The 22,200-nt window shown below is 50.1% G+C and overlaps 1 protein-coding gene across 11 annotated transcripts in view; it reads left to right on the top strand.

Moving 5' to 3' along the window:
- Positions 1 to 22,200, top strand: part of TACC2 (transforming acidic coiled-coil containing protein 2) — a 251,580-nt gene that overhangs the window by 83,530 nt on the left and 145,850 nt on the right. For all 11 annotated transcript variants that reach the window (XR_010341737.1, XM_064373782.1, XM_064373779.1 and 8 more), the window contains 2 exons: positions 516 to 5,774; positions 6,332 to 6,445. Coding sequence is in view for 10 of the 11 variants with exons in the window: in XM_064373782.1 (XP_064229852.1) it covers positions 516 to 5,774; positions 6,332 to 6,445 (5,373 nt within the window). In the remaining variant the exon portion in view is untranslated. The remainder of the gene's footprint in view (positions 1 to 515; positions 5,775 to 6,331; positions 6,446 to 22,200) is intronic.

Here is a 22,200-nt window from a genome sequence, read left to right as displayed (position 1 = left end):
AAAAAAAATTAGCTGGGTGTGGTGGTGCAAACCTGTGGTCCCAGCTACCCTGCAGGTTGAGGCAGGAGGAGTGCTTGAGCATAGGAGGTGGAGGCTGCAGCGAGCTATCAGTGCGCTGCTGTGCTTCAGCCTGGGTGACAGAGCAAGACCCTGTCTTACAAACAAACAAACACACAAACAAATGAAACCTTTTTGGGTTTCCTGCATTTTAGACTATTACAAATGAGTTGCCACATTTCCATCTTCACTGCCGACCAGCATGGAAAGCCCACACTGAGCGTTTGAGATGCCCTGCACTGGCTTTTGGAGAAAACAAGGGCATGCGTATTGGTTACGGGAGGGGTGCGGGGTGGGGGGCTCTCGCAGAGAGGAACGAGCTGCATGAAGATGGTGTGTCTGTGGTTAGGGCACTTGGTGGCCTTTTGTGGGGGTGGGTGGTGACCTGCCTGCAGTGTGGCTCTGTCCTTGGCATTCCTGAGAACCAATGAAACATTAAATGTTTTCATCATTGGCAGCGTTGGTCTTGGAGGCTTCTGCACCGCTTCTGAGAGTTCTGCCAGCCTGAATCCGTGCCTTGTGTCCCCAGAGGTGACTGAGCCAAGGAAGGACCCACAGGGAGCCAGGGGGCCAGAAGGTTCTTTGCTGCCCAGCCCGCCACCACCCCAGGAGCGAGAGCACCCCTCGTCCTCCATGCCCTATGCCGAGTGTCCCCTGGAAGATTGCTTGGCAAGTCCAGCAGCAGTGCCTGAAGATGGTCCTCACACTCAGTCCCCCAGGAGGGAACCCACCCCAAATGCCCCAGGGGACATCATAGCAGCATTTCCCGCTGAGAGGGACAGCTCTATGCCACACCAGGAGGTTCCCATCATCCCTAGTGCTGGAAGAGAGAGCGAGCCGAAGGAAGAGGGGCAGAAGTCCTCCTCCTCCTTCTCCAGGTGCATTGACCAGTCACCTGGAATGTCACCAGTACCTCTCAGAGAGCCAGTGAAGGCACCCTCGTGTGGAGAGGGGGACCAGCCTGGTGATTTAGAGTCCCAAGGGAAAGAGGCTGCAGGTGGCTTTCCCCCCGCAGAGTCCAGGCAGGGGGTGGCTTCTGTGAAAGTGACCCCTGATGTCGCTGCTGTAGCCGAGCTGGGCACAGAGAGCTCAACTGTCTTAGAGGAGTCCCTCCTAAGACCAGAGGCCCTGATCCCACCAGAGCCAGCGCTGAAAGCCTCAGACAGAGAAAAATGCCAAGTGGAGGTGCCGCCTCAGTATTTAACAGATGACTTGGAATTCCTCAGGGCCTGCTGTCCCCCTAGGAGCAAAGCAGGGGCTGCCCCAGAAGCAGAAGTGAATGCCGCTTCCCAGGAGAGCTGCCAGCAGCCAGTGGGAGCACATCTGCCGCACACAGAGCTGCCCCAGGGCTCACCAAGTCCTGCCCTGGTGCCAGGGGCTGGGGGCTCTGGGAAGGGGGCTCTGGACACCAGTGATGTTCAGGGTCACCCACAGACAGGGATGCGAGGAACTGAGCCCAGTCAAGTTGTCTGTGTGGCAGCAGGCGGCCAGCCTGAAGGGGGTTTGCTTGTGAGCCTGGAGCCCTCCCTGCTCACTCCGACTGAGGAAGCACATCCAGCTTCAAGACTCACTTCACTCCCAGCTGCTCAGATTTCTACTGCCATAGAAGGACCCGGATCATTGTCCAGGGAATCAGTTTCCAAGGCTGGGATGCCAGTTTCTGCAGATGCAGCCAAAGAAGAGGTGGCAGATGCAGGGTTGGTGGGACCGGAGAGGCAAGCATCAGACCTTGGAAGCAAGGGAGAGCATCCAGAAGGGAGCTCTGGAGAGGTTCCTGCCCCATCATCCCAGGAGCGGGGAGAGCACTTGAACAGGGAGCAAAGCCATGTGGTTCAACAAGGAGTAGCACCTCCTCCTCTTCCCAATGCACGAAGTGACAGTGGCAGAGGGTCCCTGGGGCCATCGGATGGAGCCGAGACCCATGAAGATGCCACAAGCCCGGCTGTGGTGAAAGAAGGAAGCGGATCACCCTGTGACAGCCCTAGAGGAAAGGAAGAAACCCCAGAGCTGCCTGACAGTGCAGACCCTGGGAACCTGCGAGGAGAGGACTCTTGGGCTTCCAGCAGCATGCATGATCAGGAAGTAGGCAAAGATGAGCTTTCAAAGCCAAGCAGTGATGCAGAGAGCAGAGACCATCCCAGCTCACACTCAGCACAGCCACCCAGAAAGAGGGGTGCTGGGCACACAGATGGGCCTCACTCTCAGACATCAGAGGCCGATGCATCTGGCCCACCACACAAGCTGAGTGAGGAGGACCCCATCCTGCCCACTGTGCCAGATGGAGCTGGTGAGCCCACTGTTCCCGAAGGAGCCATCTGGGAGGGCTCAGGATTGCAGCCCAAATGTCCTGACACCCTTCAGAGCGGGGAAGGACTGGGGAGAATGGAATCTCTCCTGACTTTAGAATCAGAGAAATCAGAGTTTCTGCCAACTCCTGTTGTGGAGGTTGGACCCAAAGCCCCGGAAGGGGAGAACACATTGGAAATAAGGAAGATGGGCAGCTGTGACGGGGCGGGCTCGCTGACATCCCCAGGTCAACCCCGTGGGCTGGGGTGTGATGCACTGAGACAGGAATTTCATGCTGGGGTGCCACATCCCCCCAAGGGGGAGAACTTGGCAGCAGACCTGGGGCTCGCGGCACTCAGCCTGGACCAAGATCAGCAGGAAATCCTGTCCTGCCCGGAGGAAGGCTGGATAAGAGAAGCTGCATCTGAGTGGCCCCCACTATCTTCTGAGCAGCGTCTCCAGGCATCCCAGGCAGACCCAGAGGCATCCATCTTTGATGTGCTCAAGGAGCAGGCCCAGCCACCTGAAAATGGGAAAGAGACTTATCCAAGCCATCCAGGTTTTAAGGACCAGGGAGCAGATTCTTCCCAAATCCACAAACCTGTGGAACCTCAGGAAGATATGAACTTGCCCACTCATGGAGGACAGGAGCAGGCTTTGGGATCAGAACTTCAAAGTGAGTTCTCCAAAGGCAGCCTGTCTGATGCTCCCAGTTCATCTCCCACTGACACGGTTTGGGAGAGTTCTCCCATAGAAAAGCTAGAATTGTCAGCACCAACGAGACAGAAGTTGCCTGCACTAGGAGAGGAGCAGCCAGAAGGAGCACGCGGTGATGGTCAGTCCTTGAGGGTCTCGCCTCCAGCAGCGGATGTCTTAAAAGACTTTCCTCTTGCAGGGAACTTGAGCAGAAAGGAAACTTGCTGTACTGGGCAGGGGCCAAACACGTCTCAACAGGCGTTGGCTGATGCCTTGGAAGAAGGCAGCCAGCGTGAAGAAGCATGTCAAAGGGATGCAGGAGCTTCTGAAGCAGCTGATGGCTTTTCCCCACTCTGGGGCTTGAGTAAGAGGGAGGTGGCAAGTGGAAACACAGTGGAGGCCCCACCTTGTCAGCCTGACTCAGTAGCGCTCCTGGATGCAGCTCCCTGCCCGCCAGCCCTGGCGCCTGCCAGCCCCAGAGTCACACCCACCCAGGAGGCCCCAGAGACAGAGGCATGTGATGAAACCCAGGAAGGCAGGCAGCAACCAGTGCCAGCCCCACAGCAGAAAATGGAGTGCCCGGCCACTTCAGATGGAACGGCCCCAAAGCTTCTTGCAAGTTTCCCATCAGCTGGGGAGCAAGGTGGTGAAGCGGGGGCTGCTGAGACCGGTGGGAGTGCTGATGCAGGAGACCCAGGAAAGCAGCAGGCTCCAGAGGAACCGGGAGAAGTTACTTTAAGTGGTGGCTTCTTTCAGACAGAGCACGGCCTTACCTCCAGGGAGGAAGCTTCTACCTCTGCCCTGCATGAGCCCTGTCAAGCTGAGCAGCTCACGGCCAGCTGCCAGGATGATGCCTTGCTGCCAGCCAGAGAGCAGGGTGGGATTCCCAGGAACACCATGGATATCTCCGCACACCAGGCTGTCCCAGACCCAAAGGAGCTCCGGCTGTCTGGGCCACCAGAACTGGCTGCTCCTGACACCCCTTACCTGCACGTCAACAGTGCTATCCAGAAAGGAGCAGAAGACAGCGGAGTGAAAGCCATTTCCTCTGCAGGCCCCAGAGCTCCCGGCGAAAGCCCCTCTCCTGTCAGGGAGCCCCTGCCTGCCTTGGAAAATGCTGCCTCCATGAAGCTGTCTGCTGGCTCCCTCACCTCCCTCTTGCAACCAGGAGCTACAGGTGGAGAAATCTCTGCAGTGCAAGCCAACAGCAGCAGCCCCAAAGCCAGAACCACGGAGGGACCTGTGGACTCCATGCCATGCCTGGACAGGATGCCACTTCTGGCCAAGGGCCAGCAGGCAACAGGGGAGGAGAAAGCAGCAACGGCTTTGGGTGCAAGTGCCAAGGCCAGCGAGGAGGGCATGGCAGCAGGAGAGACAGAGGGCAGCATGGAGAGGATGGGAGCGCCTCCCCAGGACCCAAGGCAGGGCACATCAGGTGGTGTGGACACAAGCTCCGAGCAAATCGCCACCCTCACTGGCTTCCCAGACTTCAGAGAGCACATCGCCAAGATCTTCGAGAAGCCTGTGCTCGGAGTCCTGACCGCACGTGGAGAAAAGGCAGCAGCTGGGAGGAGCGCAACGGGCAAGGACCTCGCCAGGCCACTGGGCCCAGAAAAGCTTGCAGACGAGCCTCCAGGAGTGTATGTCACCCCTCTCCCTGCACCTCCTGCTCCACTCCAGGCGGAGAAGAAGCAAGAGTTGGCTGGAGAGTCTGAGATTTCCCGTCTGGCTCTGCAGGATCCAGCTTCAGACAAGCTTCTGGGTCCAGCAGGGCTGACCTGGGAGCAGAATTTGCCAGCTGCCGGTGTAGGGAAGGAAATGGCAGGTATCTCACCCACACTGAGGGAAGATGAGAGGCCAGAGGGGCCAGGGGCAGCCTGGCTAGGCCTGGAAGGCCAGGCTCACTCACAGCAGGAGACAAGCGGGCAGGAATTAGCTTCAGGCCTTCCTTCACCAGCAGCTACTCAGGAGCTCCCTGTGGAGAGAGCCGCTGCCTTCCGGGTGTCCCCCCGTAGCCATGGAGAAGAGGCTGTGGCTGAAGACAAAGATCCTTCTGGAAAGCAGCACCAGGAAACATCCGCCTGCAACAGTCCACATGGAGAAGATGGTCCTGGGAACTTTGCTCACACAGGGGTTCCAGGGCATGTGCTAGGGTCCGCCTGTGCCCTGGAAGACCCTTCTCTCCAGAGGGAGGCTTTGACTATGCCTGAGGCCAACAGTGAGCCCTGGACCCCTGACACGCTTCGGGGTGAGAGGAGGCCTGGAGTTACTGCTGGCATCTTAGAAATGGAAAACGTCCCGGGCAACCAGAGCACCCCTGCACCACCAGCTGAAGAAATGGCAGACACTCCCCTGGAGCCCTGCAAGATGGCAGGCACTGCTGGAGAAGCAGAGGGTGACATCACCCTGAGCACAGCTGAGACATGGGCATGTGTGTCCGGTGACCTGCCTGAAGCAGGTACTACGAGGACGTTCTCCATTGCAGCTGGCGACCTGGCGCTGCCAGGAAGCTGTCAGGACGCAGCCTGCTCTGACAAGGCCCAGGGGATGGAGGGTACAGCTGCCCTTCATGGGGACAGCCCAACCAGGCCCCGGAAGGCTGAGGAGGAGCCAGGGCCTGAGTGCCCAATTCCTGCCAGGGATGGGAAGGTGTGTGTCTCCTCACCTCCAGAACCTGACGAAACTCACGACCCGAAGCTGCAACATTTGGCTTCAGAACCACTCCACGCTGACAGGTACTTAAATGAAAAAGTTCCCACAGGAATGTGTGATGAGTTTCAAAGGTGATTCCCAGCCTGATTTTTAAAAGTCAGTGGCATAGACGAGTAGTTTTCCATATCTAATTGCTAAATGAACCTGCTTATCCCTTCTGGGTGTCCTGAGGCTCTGAAAAATGTGAGAACTATGATTGGAGGCTGGAAGCTGTTGACCGTCTTGTTCCTTTTCTTGTGTCCCTTAACTTATCTCATTTAAGCCACTGGAAAAGTATGAACTATTTACTGGCTGGCTGTGCACTATTACGTGATAGGTTATAGTCAGTCATACATTTTTCTGGAGTCCAGATACATCTGCTTTTGAATTTGGATTTATTTAGGCAGGGGCCCTAAATGATTCAAAAGTATCTCAGACCCACTGATTCCTAAAGCTCTTTTTCCTCCCCTAGGGACTTTTTTTTTTTTTTGTAGTAGCCACTGAAAGCTTTAATTGGGAAATCTGCTTTTTCAGTAGGACCCAGGGAGTAATGCCCTACTGTCTCCATTATCTTATCAATCACTTTCTTTCATTACCCCAGAGAGAGCCCCAGGCCTGGCCCATCCATCTTACCTTCAGTTCCTAAGAAGGACGCTCCAGGAGTCGTGGATAAAGTCACGTCAGATGAGGCCAGAGGTGCAGAAGGAACAGAAAGGTCAGTGAAGGATATCGGGCTTTGGAAGGCCATGATGCCTTCCTTAGACATAGACACACTGGATGTTTTGTAAAGGAGAGTCATCCTTATACAGCATGTGTTCTTATATAAGAAAGAAGCAAATGGCCATTCCCATTTTATGTACAGGTACAGTAGCATCTGGGATGACTAAAAGCTCTGCTGTTGGAAAGGGATTGAATGAGTTGCTTTCATAATTGAGTTTATTACCTTAAATAAAAAAGTCAGGCTGGGTTCAGTGGCTCACGCCTGTAATCCCAGTACTTTGGGAGGCCGAGGCAGGAAGATCACTTGAGCCCAGGAGTTTGAGACCAGCCCTGGGCAACATGGTGAAACCCCATCTCTACAAAAAATACAAAAATTAGTTAGGCATAGTGGCACGTGCCTGTAGTCCCAGTTACTTGGGAGGCTGAAGTGGGAGGATCATTCTCTTGAGCCCAGGAGGTGAAGTTTTGCAGTGACTATGTTTGTACCATTGTGCTCCACCCTGGGTGACAAAGTGAGACCCTGTCAAAAAAAGAAAAGAATCTTTATTGAGATGCAATTCACATACCGTGTAATTCACTCATTTAGAGTGCAGAGTTCAATGGCTTGTAGTATACTCACAGTGTATATCATGGCTACAATCAATTTCAGGTTATTGTCATCCCCGAAACAGAAACCCTACAGCCCCTAGATATCATACCCCAGCCCCACTCCCCCTGCATCATCTCTAGGCACCCACTCATCTAGTTCAGGACGTCTTGATGCAAATGGGTTCAGTGCTTATTTAGTCTCTGAAGCAGGAATGACTCACCAACAGCAGTCACACTCCAGGAGATCTCTAGATTCAAGGAGGACAAATGGCAAATGTAAGCGTGAACCACTGACCTTCACACTTGCAGTGTGCCTGCCTGTTCTTTTCTAAATGAAACGCCACCTAGCGTTGTGCAGAAGCTGCTGCTCAAAGTCCCATCCTTTTGGGGACATGGAGATATTGTGCACACACACAGACTCACTGTGCATAAGCTTTGCCACCTCCCTAGGCCTTTGGCTGTTCTGGTGCTGTGTGTGCACACACACACACACATGCATACACACTTGTATGTATGAATAGGGTGGAATCGGACTTTAAATTAGTACCTGTGTACCCTACCAAACAGCTGCAGGCATTTTATAAATGATCTGATTCATATTTTGCACATTCGAAAAGAATGCACGATCACCTGTTTTTCGAGTCTGAACACTTCCACTGACACCCAGCTGCCTCTGCTGCCCGGCAGTAGTGACTCCCATCGCTGTGGGCCAGTGTGGATGTGGGCGTGTGCTGCGCAAACAGATGCAAGTTGACACCCGTTTCAGCTGCTGACTGAGAGTACAATTTCCTGCAGCCTTTGCTGTTATGTATTTGTTATATTCCCAGTTAAGGGGTAGGAGAAATATCTGTCTAGCCTGGAGGAGCCTTCCCCACCCCGCAAATGACCAGATCAGTGGCTGCTTTTTCAGAGTCCTTAGACATCTTATCACCTTCTTGGAGCATGCAGAGCCAGACGTATAATAGTGCAATAAATATTTCATGACTCGTAATTACTTTAAATTTTAAAATTATAATTTCTAAATTAGTATTATAAATTATCATTTTTCCAGAATACTTGTGAGGTGTAGAAAAGTAGATAGAGAAAAAGCCACAACCACAATACCTACCAATTATTGTTATTTCGTATTTTGTATATTTTCATTTTAGTGGATTTTGAGTGCCATCAAAACACTCTTTAGTGTTTTCAGTGCTATCAAAAATCTTTAAAAACAAATCTTTTTTAAAAAGTTCATTCATTCATTTATTTTGAGACAGGATCTCACTCTGTCACCCAGGCTGGAGTGCAGTGGCACGATCTCTGCTCATTGCAGCCTCGACCTCCCCAGGCTTAGGTGATCCTCCCACTTCAGCCTCCCTAGTAGCTGGGACTACAGGTGTGTGCCACTATGCTGTGCTTATTTTTTTATTTTTTTTATTTTTTGTAGAGATGGGATTTCACCATGGTGCCCAGTCTAGTCTCGAACTCTGGGCTCAAGCAATCTTCCCGCCTCTGTCTCCCAAAGTGCTGGGATTACAGGCGTGAGCCACCATACCCAGCCTATAAACAGATTTTAATGACTGAAGTTGTATGACTGATTATGGTTTTAACAGCAGCGGAAATTTAGGTTCTGATGGTGTTCCTATTCACTTTGTTCCTGCTGAGACTTTGTACTCTCTGTAGCTGCTGGGTCCAGTAATGCAGCCCCTGGCTATGTGTGGATGGAGACGTGCTATAAATGTAAAATACACACCTAATGTTGAAAATTTAGTGGCTGGGCACGGTGGCTCACACCTGTAACCCCAGTACTTTGGGAGGCTGAGGCAGACGGATCATGAGGTCAAGAGATTGAGACCATCCTGGCCAACATGGTGAAACCCTGTCTCTACTAAAAATACAAAAATTAGTTGGGCATGGTGGTGTGCACCTGTAGTCTCAGCTACTTGGGAGGCTGAGGCAGGAGAATCACTTGAACCCAGGAGGTGGAGGTTGCAGTGAGCTGAGATTGCACCATTGTACTCCAGCCTGATGACAGAGCGAGACTCTGTCTCAAAAGAAAAAAAAAAGAAAATATCTCACTAGTCATTTTGCATGTAATTAGCATTATATGCAAAATGATAATATTTTGGATCTATTGGGTTAAAATGTGTTACTAAAATTAATTTCATTTATTTCTTTTTTCTGTTTTGAATGTGGCTCCCAAAATTTACAAAATGTCATATGTGGCTTTTGAATATCTGGCTCACGTTCTACTTGGATCATTTGCCTCCAGAAGCTTATTTTCCCTGGTCTTTGAAGGAAATGGGGTCGAAAAGAGTTGGCCTTCCTTGTGCTTTGGGCTCTTGGGGAGAAGGCTTCCTAACATTGGCTGAGGGTTTCCGGAAGAAATTTGGATTGGACTTTCTCACCCAGCCTGCCAGGTTGAGAATGCTTCTTTCTGTTGCTGGGGAGGCTCTGAACTGCTTATGAACCCATTCACCATGAGGAAGGCGTACACGTGGACTTGGGTGGGTTCCAGAGGAAGTCCTGCCAGGCCAGGGGCCGCACTTCCTGGGAGGGGCAGGTGTTGCCTTTGAAGGTGAAAGTCAGCAGTGGCCTCGGGGAGGTTGGGTGGTCAGACTTCAGTGGACACTGCCAGGAGCTGTGGTGAGGATGAAGTTCAGGAACAGGTTTCTGAATTCACACCCCAGCTCTGCTCGTTACTAATTGCATACATAACCTCAGTTTGTTCATCTGTAGAATGGGGATGACAACAATTGTACCTGTCTTAAAGAATTGCCATGAGGGTTAAATAAGATCCCTGATTCAGGTGCCAGAATGTGCCTGTTCTGATGCCCAGTGGGTGTTAGATTCCCTATTGTTTTGTGATGGGCATTTCTGGTACGGTGACCTGCATGATTCTGTCTCTCTTCAGTGTAGAGATGGTTTTGGGATCTCAGTCTGTTCTCCTGAGGTTGAAACTCCAACCTGGCTGTCTTTCTTTTCCAGCATGGAATTCTTTCTCTGCTAAAATATTTCAATGGCTGAGAAGAGTAAATTCTTTCGTACCCCCTACTGCACAGCCCGGAGTGATCTGCTACAAGTTAAATATTTTGAGATTGTGTTTCATTGCAACACTTTGAGTATCTTTGTGTAGCCTATTTTATTGTATTTTACCATCACAATACTGTTTCAAATTACCTCTAGAAGAGCAAAGCAAAGCAAAACCGTTTTCTATTCTCTTGGCAGTTATCAGGTGACATGCTTCTGTGGATTGAAATTTGAAGATTCTGCCGATTTGAATAGGGCTGATACCACGTATCAGATTCAATATCTAAGAAACATGTCTTTTTCTATTTTGGTGACAGGCTAGTTTTTTTTTCTTTTGTTTTTTTTTTTTTGAGACAGAGTCTCGCTCTGTCACCAGGCTGGAGTGCAGTGGTGCAGTCTCAGCTCATTGCAACCTCCACCTCCCAGGTTCAAGTGATTCTTCTGCCTCTGCCTCCTAAGTAGCTGGGACTACAGGTGCACACCACCACACCCAGGTAATTTTTTTATTTTTAGTAGAGGCGGGGTTTCACCATGTTGGCCAGGATGGTTTTGATCTCTTGACCTCGCGATCCGCCTGCCTCAGCCTCCCAAAGTGCTGGGATTACAGGTGTGAGCCACTGCACTTGGCCGACAGGCTAGTTTGATAACCCAGTCTCATACACATGTACATGAAGGTAGCATAAATAGGTTTACTGCTTTGTTTTCCATCCTATGAAGTCAAATTGACACTGCTTGTAGATACAGCACGGATATCCCGTGGCTTTGCCTACCTCCAGCCACACCACACACCCATGGGGGTCTGTGTGCCCCCACTCAGAGAAGCAGGCACTCACAATGTATAGAAATGTATAGAAATGTATAGAATGAAATGTACAGAGACTGGCTGTACATTTCTGTACATTGTGTGATCCTCCCTGTGGAAGAGCCTGGGACTTAGAGACAGCCTCATGTTAGTTTCAGGTTGTTCTGCAGAAGGTGCTTGAATCAATTTCAGCTATGTACATATATGACTATCTTCCCTGTTCCTGGAAAGTCTAGAATTTGGCGTTTTGGTTACATAGCACTAATGTTCAGACATGTAGCTCTGGATCGATGTTGGATATCACCAAGCTTGTTGTTGCCGAATATGTGTTTAAAGGGAGTCGTTCTCTCTTTCTGTCTCTCCTTTATTCTTTTTCAATTCAGGGAAATGGCTGGAAAGGTATTTTCAAGTATTAGTGCATTTTAAGAGAATTAAATTGTTCCCAGATGTTTAGGGTCTTTGTGTAAACCTAGGCTGAATGGGGAAGGGAAGCTGAATTAAAAAGTGGAGGGAGGACAGCTGGCCTCCGGTCAAGGAAGGCCTGGCTGGGCCTGAAGGCCTCTCTGGAGCCGCTTCTCTCTCTTCCTCCCACGCCTTCTTCTCACTTGGTCTCTGTTGCTTCCTTCTCTCTCCACTCCCTTCTAAAATTATCGGCTGTGACACTATGTTTTCAAGTTTAAGAATAAGCTTTTAGAGGATGGTTACACCTGTGTAAATTAAGAAAAAGAGAAAACAACATTCAAGCATAGTTCTCTTAGCAGACAAAGCCAGGACAACAGATCTCACCCCCGATTTTATATGACATAGGAAATCGACACTTGGTAATGTCACTTACAGCAATTCTTCTCAAATGGGAGGCAGTTAAGTTACACAGACTCAATGAGGTCCCATTGACCTCTTACTGGCTTTGCTACCTTGGATAAGCTGCTTAACTTTTCAATCCTCAGTTTCTCTATATATAAAATGGGAAAACAACATCTCCGCTTTAGGATTGGGGTTAGGATAAAATTGGAATGTTTCCAAAGCCTCTAGGATAATAGCTGGTATACGGTAAGTGTATGATTACAACGGTAACTACTCTTGTAATTTGAAGTGTACTTATTCGAAAGCATCCTGAAAATTAAGCAAAAGGAGGCAATGCCCAAGATCTCCAAAGGAATGGTAACAGATTGCAGGAATTGGTAGATGCAGGAACTGGATGAACGTCTGTCTCCAGCCCTTCCACATCTCTGAGGCTTGGTTTCCGTCTGTCAAGTGGGGCTCCAAGAACCCTGCTTGGCCCACAAGGAGCTCATTATGTGAAATGAGATCACAGATTCAAATGTACTTGGGAAACTAAAGCCTCTACAAATTGTGTTCTTATCAACAGCTTCAGTCACTGTGAACAATCATATACAAAAGTCAAGGGGCCTTTGAAAATGTAGCCTTTATGTCCCCAGCATCTGTGTTTCATAAGTAAAACAAATTTCCTGAGAGGTGAATCTGTCATTTGGAAAAGCTTCAAGTCTCTTTATTTATTTATTTTTAGAGATAAGGTCTTATTCTGTCTCCTAGGATGGAGTGCTTTGGTGAGATTATAGTTCACTCTAACCTCAAATTCCTGGGGTCGAGCATCCCTCTGGCCTCTGTGCCTCCCAGGTGGCTGAGACTGCAGGGTGCATGCCACTACACCTAGCTAATTTTTAAATGTTTTATAGAGATGGCATCTCACTGTGTTGTCCAGGCTGGTCTCGAACTCCCAGCCTCAAATAATCCTCCCCTCTTGGCCTCCTAAAGCACTGGGATAATGATAGGCATGAGCCACCATGTCCAAGCCTCCAAGTCTCTTTAGAAAGTGGGTTCATGAAGCATCTGCACAAGGATGGCGGCCTCTTGTAGGCAGGGGCTGGATTGACTGTCTCCAGGTGGCTGGGACAGGCATGCCACCACCTTGGCTTCTGTCTCTCCAGGGTTTGGGAGCCTCTCTGCCCCTTGGTCCCTGTTCATACTGCACTTGAACCCATAGCATGGAAGAGCCGCTCATTGCCACTTGAAAGTCAAGGGCCAGTTTCATTAAGGTCAAGGTGGTGATTTCCCAAATTGAATGTCTCCAAACTGATCTGCTCCTCTCTGGGAACCTCTCATTACGGCCACCAGTAGAAGCCACTGTGTTTGACCTGGGTTTGGGTTTATTTAAGCATCAATATTTGAGACATGAGTATTTTACACTCTAGCTGGTGAGAGCTGGAAGGAAATGTGGAGGCATTCTTGTTGAGCCCCCCACTTTATGAAGGAGGAAACTGAGGCTCGGAATGGGGAGGGGACTAGGGAGCTAACTAGCTGCAGAGCTAGACCTGGGTTCTGGCCCCTGATGGCAAGTTTCCCCCCAGATGCCTGTGCTGAACTGGGGACCCTCCACAGGAGGGGGAATGGGGCTCTTCCTTTCACCAAAGCCAGCCATCCCAATTCTGCTTCTAGGCTTTTGAGAAAAGACCATATGATTCTGAGGTCTAGAGTGGGACAAGCACAGTCCTCAGAGTTGGCAGAGCCCAAGTTCTAGCTCCGTGATCCTTCAGGCATTGCCTCGCAGGGCATTTTACTCACCTGTAAAATGGGGTGACATAGTACCTGCTTACAGTGCTGTTAGAATTAAATGAGCAGCCAGGCAAGGTGGCTTATGCCTGGGAGCCCGAGGCAGGTGGATCACTTGAGGTCAGGTGTTCAAGACCAGCCTGGCCAACATGGTGAAACCCAGTCTCTACTAAAAATACAAAAATTAGCTGGGCACGGTGGCACGCATCTGTAATCCCAGCTACTCAGGAGGCTGAGGCAGGAGAATTGCTTGAATCTGAGAGGTGGAGGTTGCAGTGAGCTGAGATCATGCCACCACACTCCAGCCTGGGCAAAAGAGCAAGATTCCTCAAAATAATAATAATAATAATAAAAAGAATAAACTCAAAATAATAATAACAATAATAATTAAATGAGCCACTTCATTGAGAGCACCTGCCACAAGTGCTCTGTGTAAGTTCCCTTTCATTGATTCCTCCCTCTGGGCCACAGTAATTCCACACACAGCATCATGGTTCTTTCTCGCCTCAACTGTGGGGGCGTGCTGTTTGTGTACCCCTTTTGCAGATGAGGAAATGGAGGCTCCCAGTGGTGACATAGCTTGGTCAAGGTCAAAAAGCTAATCAGACATCAGATCTATGTTCAGAACACTGATCATTCTCTTACTACCCAGATGGAATCCTGGGGGGGGCGTTCCCTGTAGCAGTGCTGTCCCTAAAACGTTCTTCAGTGATGGGAATGTCCTGTATCTCCACTCTTCAATACGGTCACCACTGGCCACAGGTTGCTCTCGAGCACTTGAAATGAGGCTGGTGCCACTAAGGAACCAAACTGTTAATTTTGTTTAATTTCAACTGATTAAAATTTATAGTGAAATAGCTACACGGGGCTAGTGGCTTCCACACAGGACAACTCAACTGGAAGCCACTGTTTCTTCACATGACGTCAGAGGCTAATTCTCGCCATCAGAGCCAGTGGGTTTGGTGAGGCTGTGTGTGTGAAGCCCTGGACCGTTTCTCAGGCACTGGTGGTGCTTGGTGAGCGTTAGACCTTCCTGGGCCCTCCTCTCCTTCACTGCCTGGCTCTGAAAGTGGGGAAACCAAGTGGTTGTGTCTTTAGAGTGGAAGCTGAGGTATGTTCATGGCACATGGGCCCAGTCACGTGATTAGCAGGAGGTGTCTTTCCTGTGCCTAAGGAGGCCTCCCATTGCACCTGCGGCCTTGGGTTCACCCATGTGACCTCACACCCAGGCCTGTGGACCCATCTCTAAGCTGGCATTCCTTTTCTTTTCTTTTTTTTTTTGAGATGGAGTCTCACTCTGTAGCCCTGGCTGGAGTGCAGTGGTGCAATCTCAGCTCACTGCAACCTCTGACTCCCTGGTTCAAATGATAATCCTGCTTCGGCCTCCCAAGTAACTGGGTTTGCAGGCATGCGCCACCATGACCAGTTAATCTTTTGTATTTTCAGTAGAGACAGGGTTTCTACATATTGGCCAGGATGTTCTTGATCTCCTGACCTCCTGATCCGCCTGCCTTGGCCTCCCAAAGTGCTGGGATTACAGGAACGAGCCACCGTGCCCGGCCTCTGAGCTGGCATTGTAAAAAGCCCTGGATGGGCCAGTGAACTGGCTCCTGACAACAGCATTTGTGGTAAACTCTCCCTGCCCACAAACCCCCCAGTGGTCACACCTACAAGAGTGCCCCTCACCAGACCGGGAGGAAGCCCACATGGGCAGGCATGTGGTTTTTCAATTGCCATCTCTGCACTGTTCTTGTCCTGAAAAACTGGCAGGGTGAGGGACAGGCCCCGGCTTACAGCATCTCGGCTCCTTCTTTCTTATCTACTTTCTTAATGCCTGTTAAGTTGTCCAGTGTTAAATATTTTAGCAGCCTGCTGACTCAGATGCAGACTGTGAAAGTGTTTCTTTTTCCAGGGAAGGCACTGGAACAGGTCTAGTTACTGATGCTCTTAATGTTGTTTTCTTTTGCAAGGCTTGCTGAGGGTATTTAGGAAAAAAGCCTTCTGGGTTGCTGGGCATGGTGGCTCCCACCTGTAATCTTGGCACTTTGAAAGGCTGAGGCGGGATGATCGCTTGAGCCCAGGAGTTAGAGAGCAGCTTGGGCAACATAGTGAGACTCCATCTCTATAAAAAATAAAAATTAGCCTGGTGTGGTGGTGCATGCCTGTGGTCCCAGCTGCTCGGGAGGCTGAGGTGGGAGGCTCACTTGAGCCCAGGAGGTCGAGGCTACAGTGAGTTGAGATCACACCACTGTACTCCTGGGAGCAGCTTGGGTGACCGAGTGAGGTCCTGTCTCAAAGAAACAGGACCCGAGGGTAAAGGAGGGTTTCAGTGGGGAGAAGATGAGCCAAGACACCGCACACCCTACACAGTCAGCTTGCAGTGGAGACTTTGTGGGCAAGGTTCACGAGCTGCGGGGGGTCTTCTGGGCAACTCTGTCGCCATAGCCAACTCAGCAAATGTGCACCCAGGCCAGGCACTTAGAAGGAGAAGCTGAGGGCTCTCCCACCAGGGAGAGCTGAGATGGGCTTTCAGGACACACTGGGTACAGGCTCCTCCGCTAGAAAGAGGTTTGGGATAAATAGTTAGGTGGGTGGGTAGGCGGGTTGATGCGGGGCAGGTGAGCGACAGACGTGTTTGTTGACTCCCAACCCCAGGCCCGGCACACACCTGAGGAGTCGGCTGCTCACGGGCTCCTGTCCGCTCGCTACATACCCTCCCCCGTAGGATCAGGAAGTTGGACCTCATGATCCTAAGTTGTCTTTCTAGAAATGTTTGCTTGGATATATGTTTGTGGCCATTTTGATAGAGTTGGTCTTGGCCTCTGGTCAAGAGAATAAGCTACAATCTTGTTTCTTGGGGGATGTTAGATTTTCAGGGCATGGCTCTTGGTTACCCAGCACCTGATACCTTGCACGAGGCGCCATAGGCACTGCATGCGTGTTTGCTGCATAATTCAACAAAACTGGCTATCAGGTGAGTCTGAGGGTTCCTGTCCTGGAAAATGAGGTCAGACAGCACTTTGGAGGCAGACAGCTGCGTCTAACTTCCAACTCTGCTGTTAGACTCTAGCAAGTTCCTTAGCCACCCTGAGCCTCAGTTTCTCACCTGAAAGATGTGTATGATGCTAGGGTCCACCACAGAGAGCTACATAAAAATAATGTGTGAAAAACTTAGCAAAGTGCCCGCCTGGCGTGCAGTAAGCTCCGAAGTATCAGGGGTTACTGTCCTTACTGCCGTCACCCATATTACCATCGCCATTTAAATGACGACAAGACCGTTATTAAGGTAGATTAATGTAGGTACCTGTGCTTTTACACATGGGCTCACGGATAGTTGCCGAAGTTCACGTACATCTGGCCTGGATTCCTTGGAATGTGCCACTACCCTCTAATGCTCCTTCCCGTGTGGTAGCCTCCGCCTCCTGATGGGGGTGGCCCTCCGTGTTGCAGTATTGTATAGGATGCAAGGGGAGCCATCTGGCACCGTGGGGAATGCATTCCCTTCCTTGTGGAAACTAGGGCTTTGGGGTTAACCTCTTGCCAGGAGCGGCTGCAGAGAGGCTGCAAGCTAACATTAGTGGGTGGGAGTGCGCCTGTGTGGTGAGCATGGCCGCGCTGAGCACATCTCATGGGACAAACCGCCTCGACTATTTTGGCATGACGCTTAGAGCCATGAGCCCATTCCAAACTTCCCAGAGGAAAGGGCAGGATGAAAAGTCATCTGGCCCTGCCTGCCAGACGCCATAGCATAATAGCTGGAGGAGTAGACCCTTCCTGGCAGGTGACCAAGCAGCTGGCATTGAAACATATACATGCCGGAGTTGGCAGACTGAGAATTCAGAGCAGAGTGGGAGTGCTGAGCCTGGGCTTAGGTCTCAACTCTGGGCCAGACTGCTTTTCTGGGCCACCTATGGAGGATGGCTGGGAGATGCTCCTCTGGCACCCAAGGCTGGGTAGCAGGGAAGCTCACCTTTGAGATGGGTACCACCTCACGCCTGGCTGGGGCATTCATAGTCATTCATAGTCTCCTTCAGACACACTCAGCTGGAAGGAGATGAAACTCCAGTTTCAGCAGAACGTTCTCCTGTTGAACTCTAATCTGAATCTGTCCTGCCCAGCAGCATCCACACACTCCCCAAATTGTGGTGAATTAAAGAAGCTGCAAGCACTGGCCCAACTAGCTTTTCCTGGTGGTTTTTCTGCAACCTTTCTGCAAATGCTATCAGCGAAGCAAAGGAAAGCCAGGGCGGCACAGCACAGAGGCTGCAGCTTAACTCAGCTTAGCTCCATTTTTTAAAAGTGGGCTATAAATTCATGGAAGATAAAACACACTTAATGATTGTTTCAGGGTTTAGTTTTGTTTTTTCATGAAGATGGGAAGCTTATGTGTTAGGAACCACCAGGCTCCTGCTGAAGGGTTGTGTATACCTCTTACTCACTTCATATTTTATCTTCAATGGAGAGGATTCTGTAAAAATGGAAGGTAGAAAATTGCCCCTCCTGTGGGGACAGTATTGCTTTCAGAAATGCCTCTCTTTGGGGCTGGACACAGTGGCTCACGCCTGTAATCCCAGCGCTTTGGGAGGCCAAGTTGGGTGGATCACTTGAGGTCAGTTCAAGTGACAGCCTGGCCAACATGGCAAAACCCCATCTGTACTAAAAATACAAAAATTAGCCAGGTGTGGTGGTACATACCTATAGTCCCAGCTGCTCAGGAGGCTGAGACAGGAGAATCGCTTGAATCTGGGAGGCGGAGGTTGCAGTGGGCTGAGATCGCACCACTGCACTCTAGCCTGGGCAACAGGGTGAGACTCTGTCTCAAAAAAATAACAATAAAAATAAACTCTCTTTGCGTTCTGCCTTTGGTGACTATGATGACTGACTGTAGGAGGAAGGCTCTCTGCCCCTTTCTGGAGAAGGAAGGGTCCTGAGAAGCTGCTGGCTCTAAGGTCTAACAAAGGTCATTTTGTTTCTTTTCTTCCACATCCCTTTTCCTTTGGTTTAGAAATGTGGGGAAGGGTGTAAGTGCAGAGGCAGGCCCAGATCGTAAAGACGGAAGAGGCGGAACTCCAGTGTGGCTGAGAGATGTGGGCCAGACCCATGTACCCTGTCTCTGGGTGACCCCTCTGCCTGCCTTGCCCCTCCCTCTACTTGTAGCCCTGGATGGGACCACATTCTGGTTCGAGACAGTAGAGACTCGGACAAACATAGTTCTGTGAAGCCTTCCCAACCCTCCCGACTCCCCGGGAGTACCCCCACCTCCCACCAGAGTAGCGAGCTTCCTTTCTTTAGCCTGACAAGGGCAAACGTATTACAGTTTGGTGAATGGGATTTTGTCATTTTCAGAAGAGATTGGGTGTTTTTTTTTTTTTTTGAGACAGAGTTTCGCTCTTGTTACCCAGGCTGGAGTGCAATGGCGCGATCTCGGCTCACCGCAACCTCCGCCTCCTGGGTTCAGGCAATTCTCCTGCCTCAACCTCCTGAGTAGCTGGGATTACAGGCACACGCCACCATGCCCAGCTAATTTTTTGTATTAGTAGAGACGGGGTTTCACCATGGGTGACCAGGATGGTCTCGATCTCTTGACCTCGTGATCCACCCGCCTCGGCCTCCCAAAGTGCTGGGATTACAGGCTTGAGGAGATTGGGTGTTTTGAGCCGGACAGATCTGAGTTCAAATCTGCTGCTTTGACATACAGGACACTGGTCATATTACTTAGTCTCATGATGCCTCAGTTTCCTCGCCTGCAAAATGAGTATAAAATTAGTGCTCGCCTCATAAGGATTCAGTGAAATGGTGCCCCGGAAATGCATGACCAGAACTGGCACATCTATCACTCAAGGAACACCTGTCACTATTGGAGAGAGTCCCCCGCAACGGCAGGGACTGTGCCTGGTCCTCAGTCCTTAGCACAGTGGGCTGCACATAGTAGCCTCTCAACAAATGTTTATAGAATGATTGTTTTTAGCTGGGTAGGGTGGCTCACGTCTGTAATCCAGCACTTTGGGAGACTAAGGCTGGAGGATCACTTGAGTTCAGGAGTTTGAGACCAGCCTGGGCAACATGGCAAAACCCCATCCTTTTTAAAAAAAGGAAAAGAAAAAAAGAAAAAGGCAGAGTCTCAGGTGCTGCCCGAGGCCTGCTGAGTTGGAATCTGTAGTCATGCATTGCTTAATGATGGGGAGCTGTTCTGAGAAACGTGTTGTTGGGTGATTTCGTCATTGTGCGAACATCGTAACGTGTGCTCACGCTGACCGAGACAGTATTGCCTACTACAAGGTACTGCGCGATGCTTCATCCATTAGAGTTTGAACAGTGCTGTTTGGTTTATGGGCCACCCTTTGAGTAGCAAGGGGTCCAGGGCACTCTTCTCAACATTGGCTGCACATTGAAAACTCTCATGGAGCTTAAAAAATGTTGATGCGGCCGGGCGCGGTGGCTCACGCCTGTAATCCCAGCACTTTGGGAGGCCGAGGCGGGCGGATCACAAGGTCAAGAGATCGAGACCATCCTGGCCAACATGGTGAAACCCTGTCTCTACTAAAAATACAAAAAAATTAGCTGGGCGTGGTGGCGTGCAAGTGTAGTCCCAGCTACTCGGGAGGCTGAGGCAGGAGAATTGCTTGCACCTGGGAGGCGGAGGTTGCAGTGAGCCGAGGTCGCACCACTGCACTCCAGCCTGGCGCCTGGTGACGGAGTGAGACTCTGTCTCAAAAAAAAAAAAAAAATTGATGCCTGGATGACACCCCCAGAGTTTCTGATTTAATGGATATGGGAGTATAGCCTGGGGGTAGTACATTTTCAAAGCTCGCCAGGTGTTTCTACACAATAAAGAACAGCTGGTCTAAGGCATGCAGAAGCAAATCAAACCAACTCGGCTATGCTTCTTTGTCTGTTGCAGCATTAAACATCGACATCATCACGCCCAGATTCTTGATATTAGTAAAGACAGGGTTTCACCTGAGCCGCCAAAAGTTACAACCCAAGCTACGAACGCACACGCTACTGCAGCTGATCCATCAAATATTTTTTCATGATGTCACTTGGACATCTGACTATCTCCTGGAGAAAGTTGTTTTTCTGCTAGAGAAGGTACAGCAGGCAGAGTATTGCTCCCTATTTAGTCAAAGGTTTATTTTTAATTGGGACTAGGCCACGTTCAAGTGCAGGAGCAGATTGGCCCCTGGGGAAGCCCAGCCAGGTGTACTTGGCCTGTGAGTCCGGCGGTCAGCACTTTGGCTCATGGAACACACGTCTGTCCCAGCAGTGCAGACCTGGCTTATGCGAAGTGGGCTTTGTGTGCCCTCAAGGAAAATGCCGAGGCCATGTCTAGAAATTCTGGCTGAGGCTGACAGCCATGTGCGGAGCTGCACCCACACATTTCCTTGTGTATATTTTGGGTTCAGGCTGACATTTCATCTTAGCATGGGCGGAGGAAATGACTGAATTTTTAGAAGGCTTGAATCCCTTCTACAAATATGTCTCCCCACCCTGTAACCAAGTTTTGCTGGGTTACAGTTCAGGAATGCATCTTACTGCTTGTACAGCCCTTCATGGAATGTGAGAACTTAGCTCAGATGACCAAAGCAGTATTCCTTCTAGAAAAAAAAAAGAAAGTTCCTCAGAGTTCGCCAGTGAAATTGATTTTTTTTTTTTTTTTTGAGACAGAGTCTCACACTGTCACCTAGGCTGGAGTGCAATGGTGAGATCTCGGCTCACTGCAACCTCCGCCTCCCAGGTTCAAACAATTCTCCTGCCTCAGCCTCTTGAGTAGCTGGGATTACAGGCAGTCGCCACCATGCCCAGCTAATTTTTGTATTTTTAGTAGAAATGGGGTTTCACCATGTTGGCCAGGCTTGTCTCGAACTCCTGACCTCGTGATCTGCTCGCTTCGGCCTCCCAAAGTGCTAGGATTACAGGCAAGAGCCACTGTGCCAGACAATGGATCTTATATTTTAAGTGTGAGAGCTGAATTCCTATGATATGGCTGGGTTCCTCCTGGCATATTCCTCTCCTGACATGTCTGGAGTGTATAAGAAATAACCCATGGTTTAGCCTGGGTCACTGCAGACTGGTTAGGAGTTTGACTTCTGCACATGCAGAGCCTGTGTATGAACCTTGGCGCTGCTCAGTGTGGCCTCTGGGTAAGTGAGTTCACCACTGAAGCCCACTTCCTCCACTGTCAACTAAGGACAATAGCAGTATCTGCCGTATAGGCGCATTAAGAGAATAAAAGCCGAGAAGAGATGGGAGCCACTTAGCAGAAGGCCGTCTCTGTAACCAGTGCTCAAAAATGGTGCCTAATATTATTGTGGTTATTTTAGAAAAGCTTTTAAATTACATTTTTGGTTTTCTTTTCTTTTCTTTCTTTCTTTTTTTTAATTGTACTTTAGGTTCTGGGGTACATGTACAGATCATGCAGGATTGTTGCATAGGTACGCACGTGGCAATGTGGTTTGCTGCCTCCATCCCCCCGTCACCTACATCTGGCATTTCTCCCCAAGTTATCCCTTCCTGACCTCCCCACCCCCGCTGCTGTCCCTCCCTTCGTTCAACCCAACAGACCCCAGTGTTTGATGCTCCCCTCCCTGTGTCCCTGTGTTCTCATCATTCAACACCCACCTATGAGTGAGAACATGCGGTGTTTGATTTTCTGTTCTTGTGTCATTTGCTGAGAATGATGGTTTCCAGCTTCATCCATGTCCCTACAAAGGACACGAACTCATTTTTTATGGCTGCATAGTATTCCATGGTGTATATGTGCCACATTTTCCTTGTCC

Source organism: Aotus nancymaae, unplaced genomic scaffold (assembly GCF_030222135.1).
Source record: "Aotus nancymaae isolate 86718 unplaced genomic scaffold, 86718_ANA_hifiasm-v0.15.2.pri h1tg000010l, whole genome shotgun sequence".
NCBI lineage: Eukaryota > Metazoa > Chordata > Mammalia > Primates > Aotidae > Aotus > Aotus nancymaae.
The sequence above is the reverse complement of the archived record's forward strand: the minus strand, read 5'-3'. Positions and strand labels throughout refer to the sequence as shown.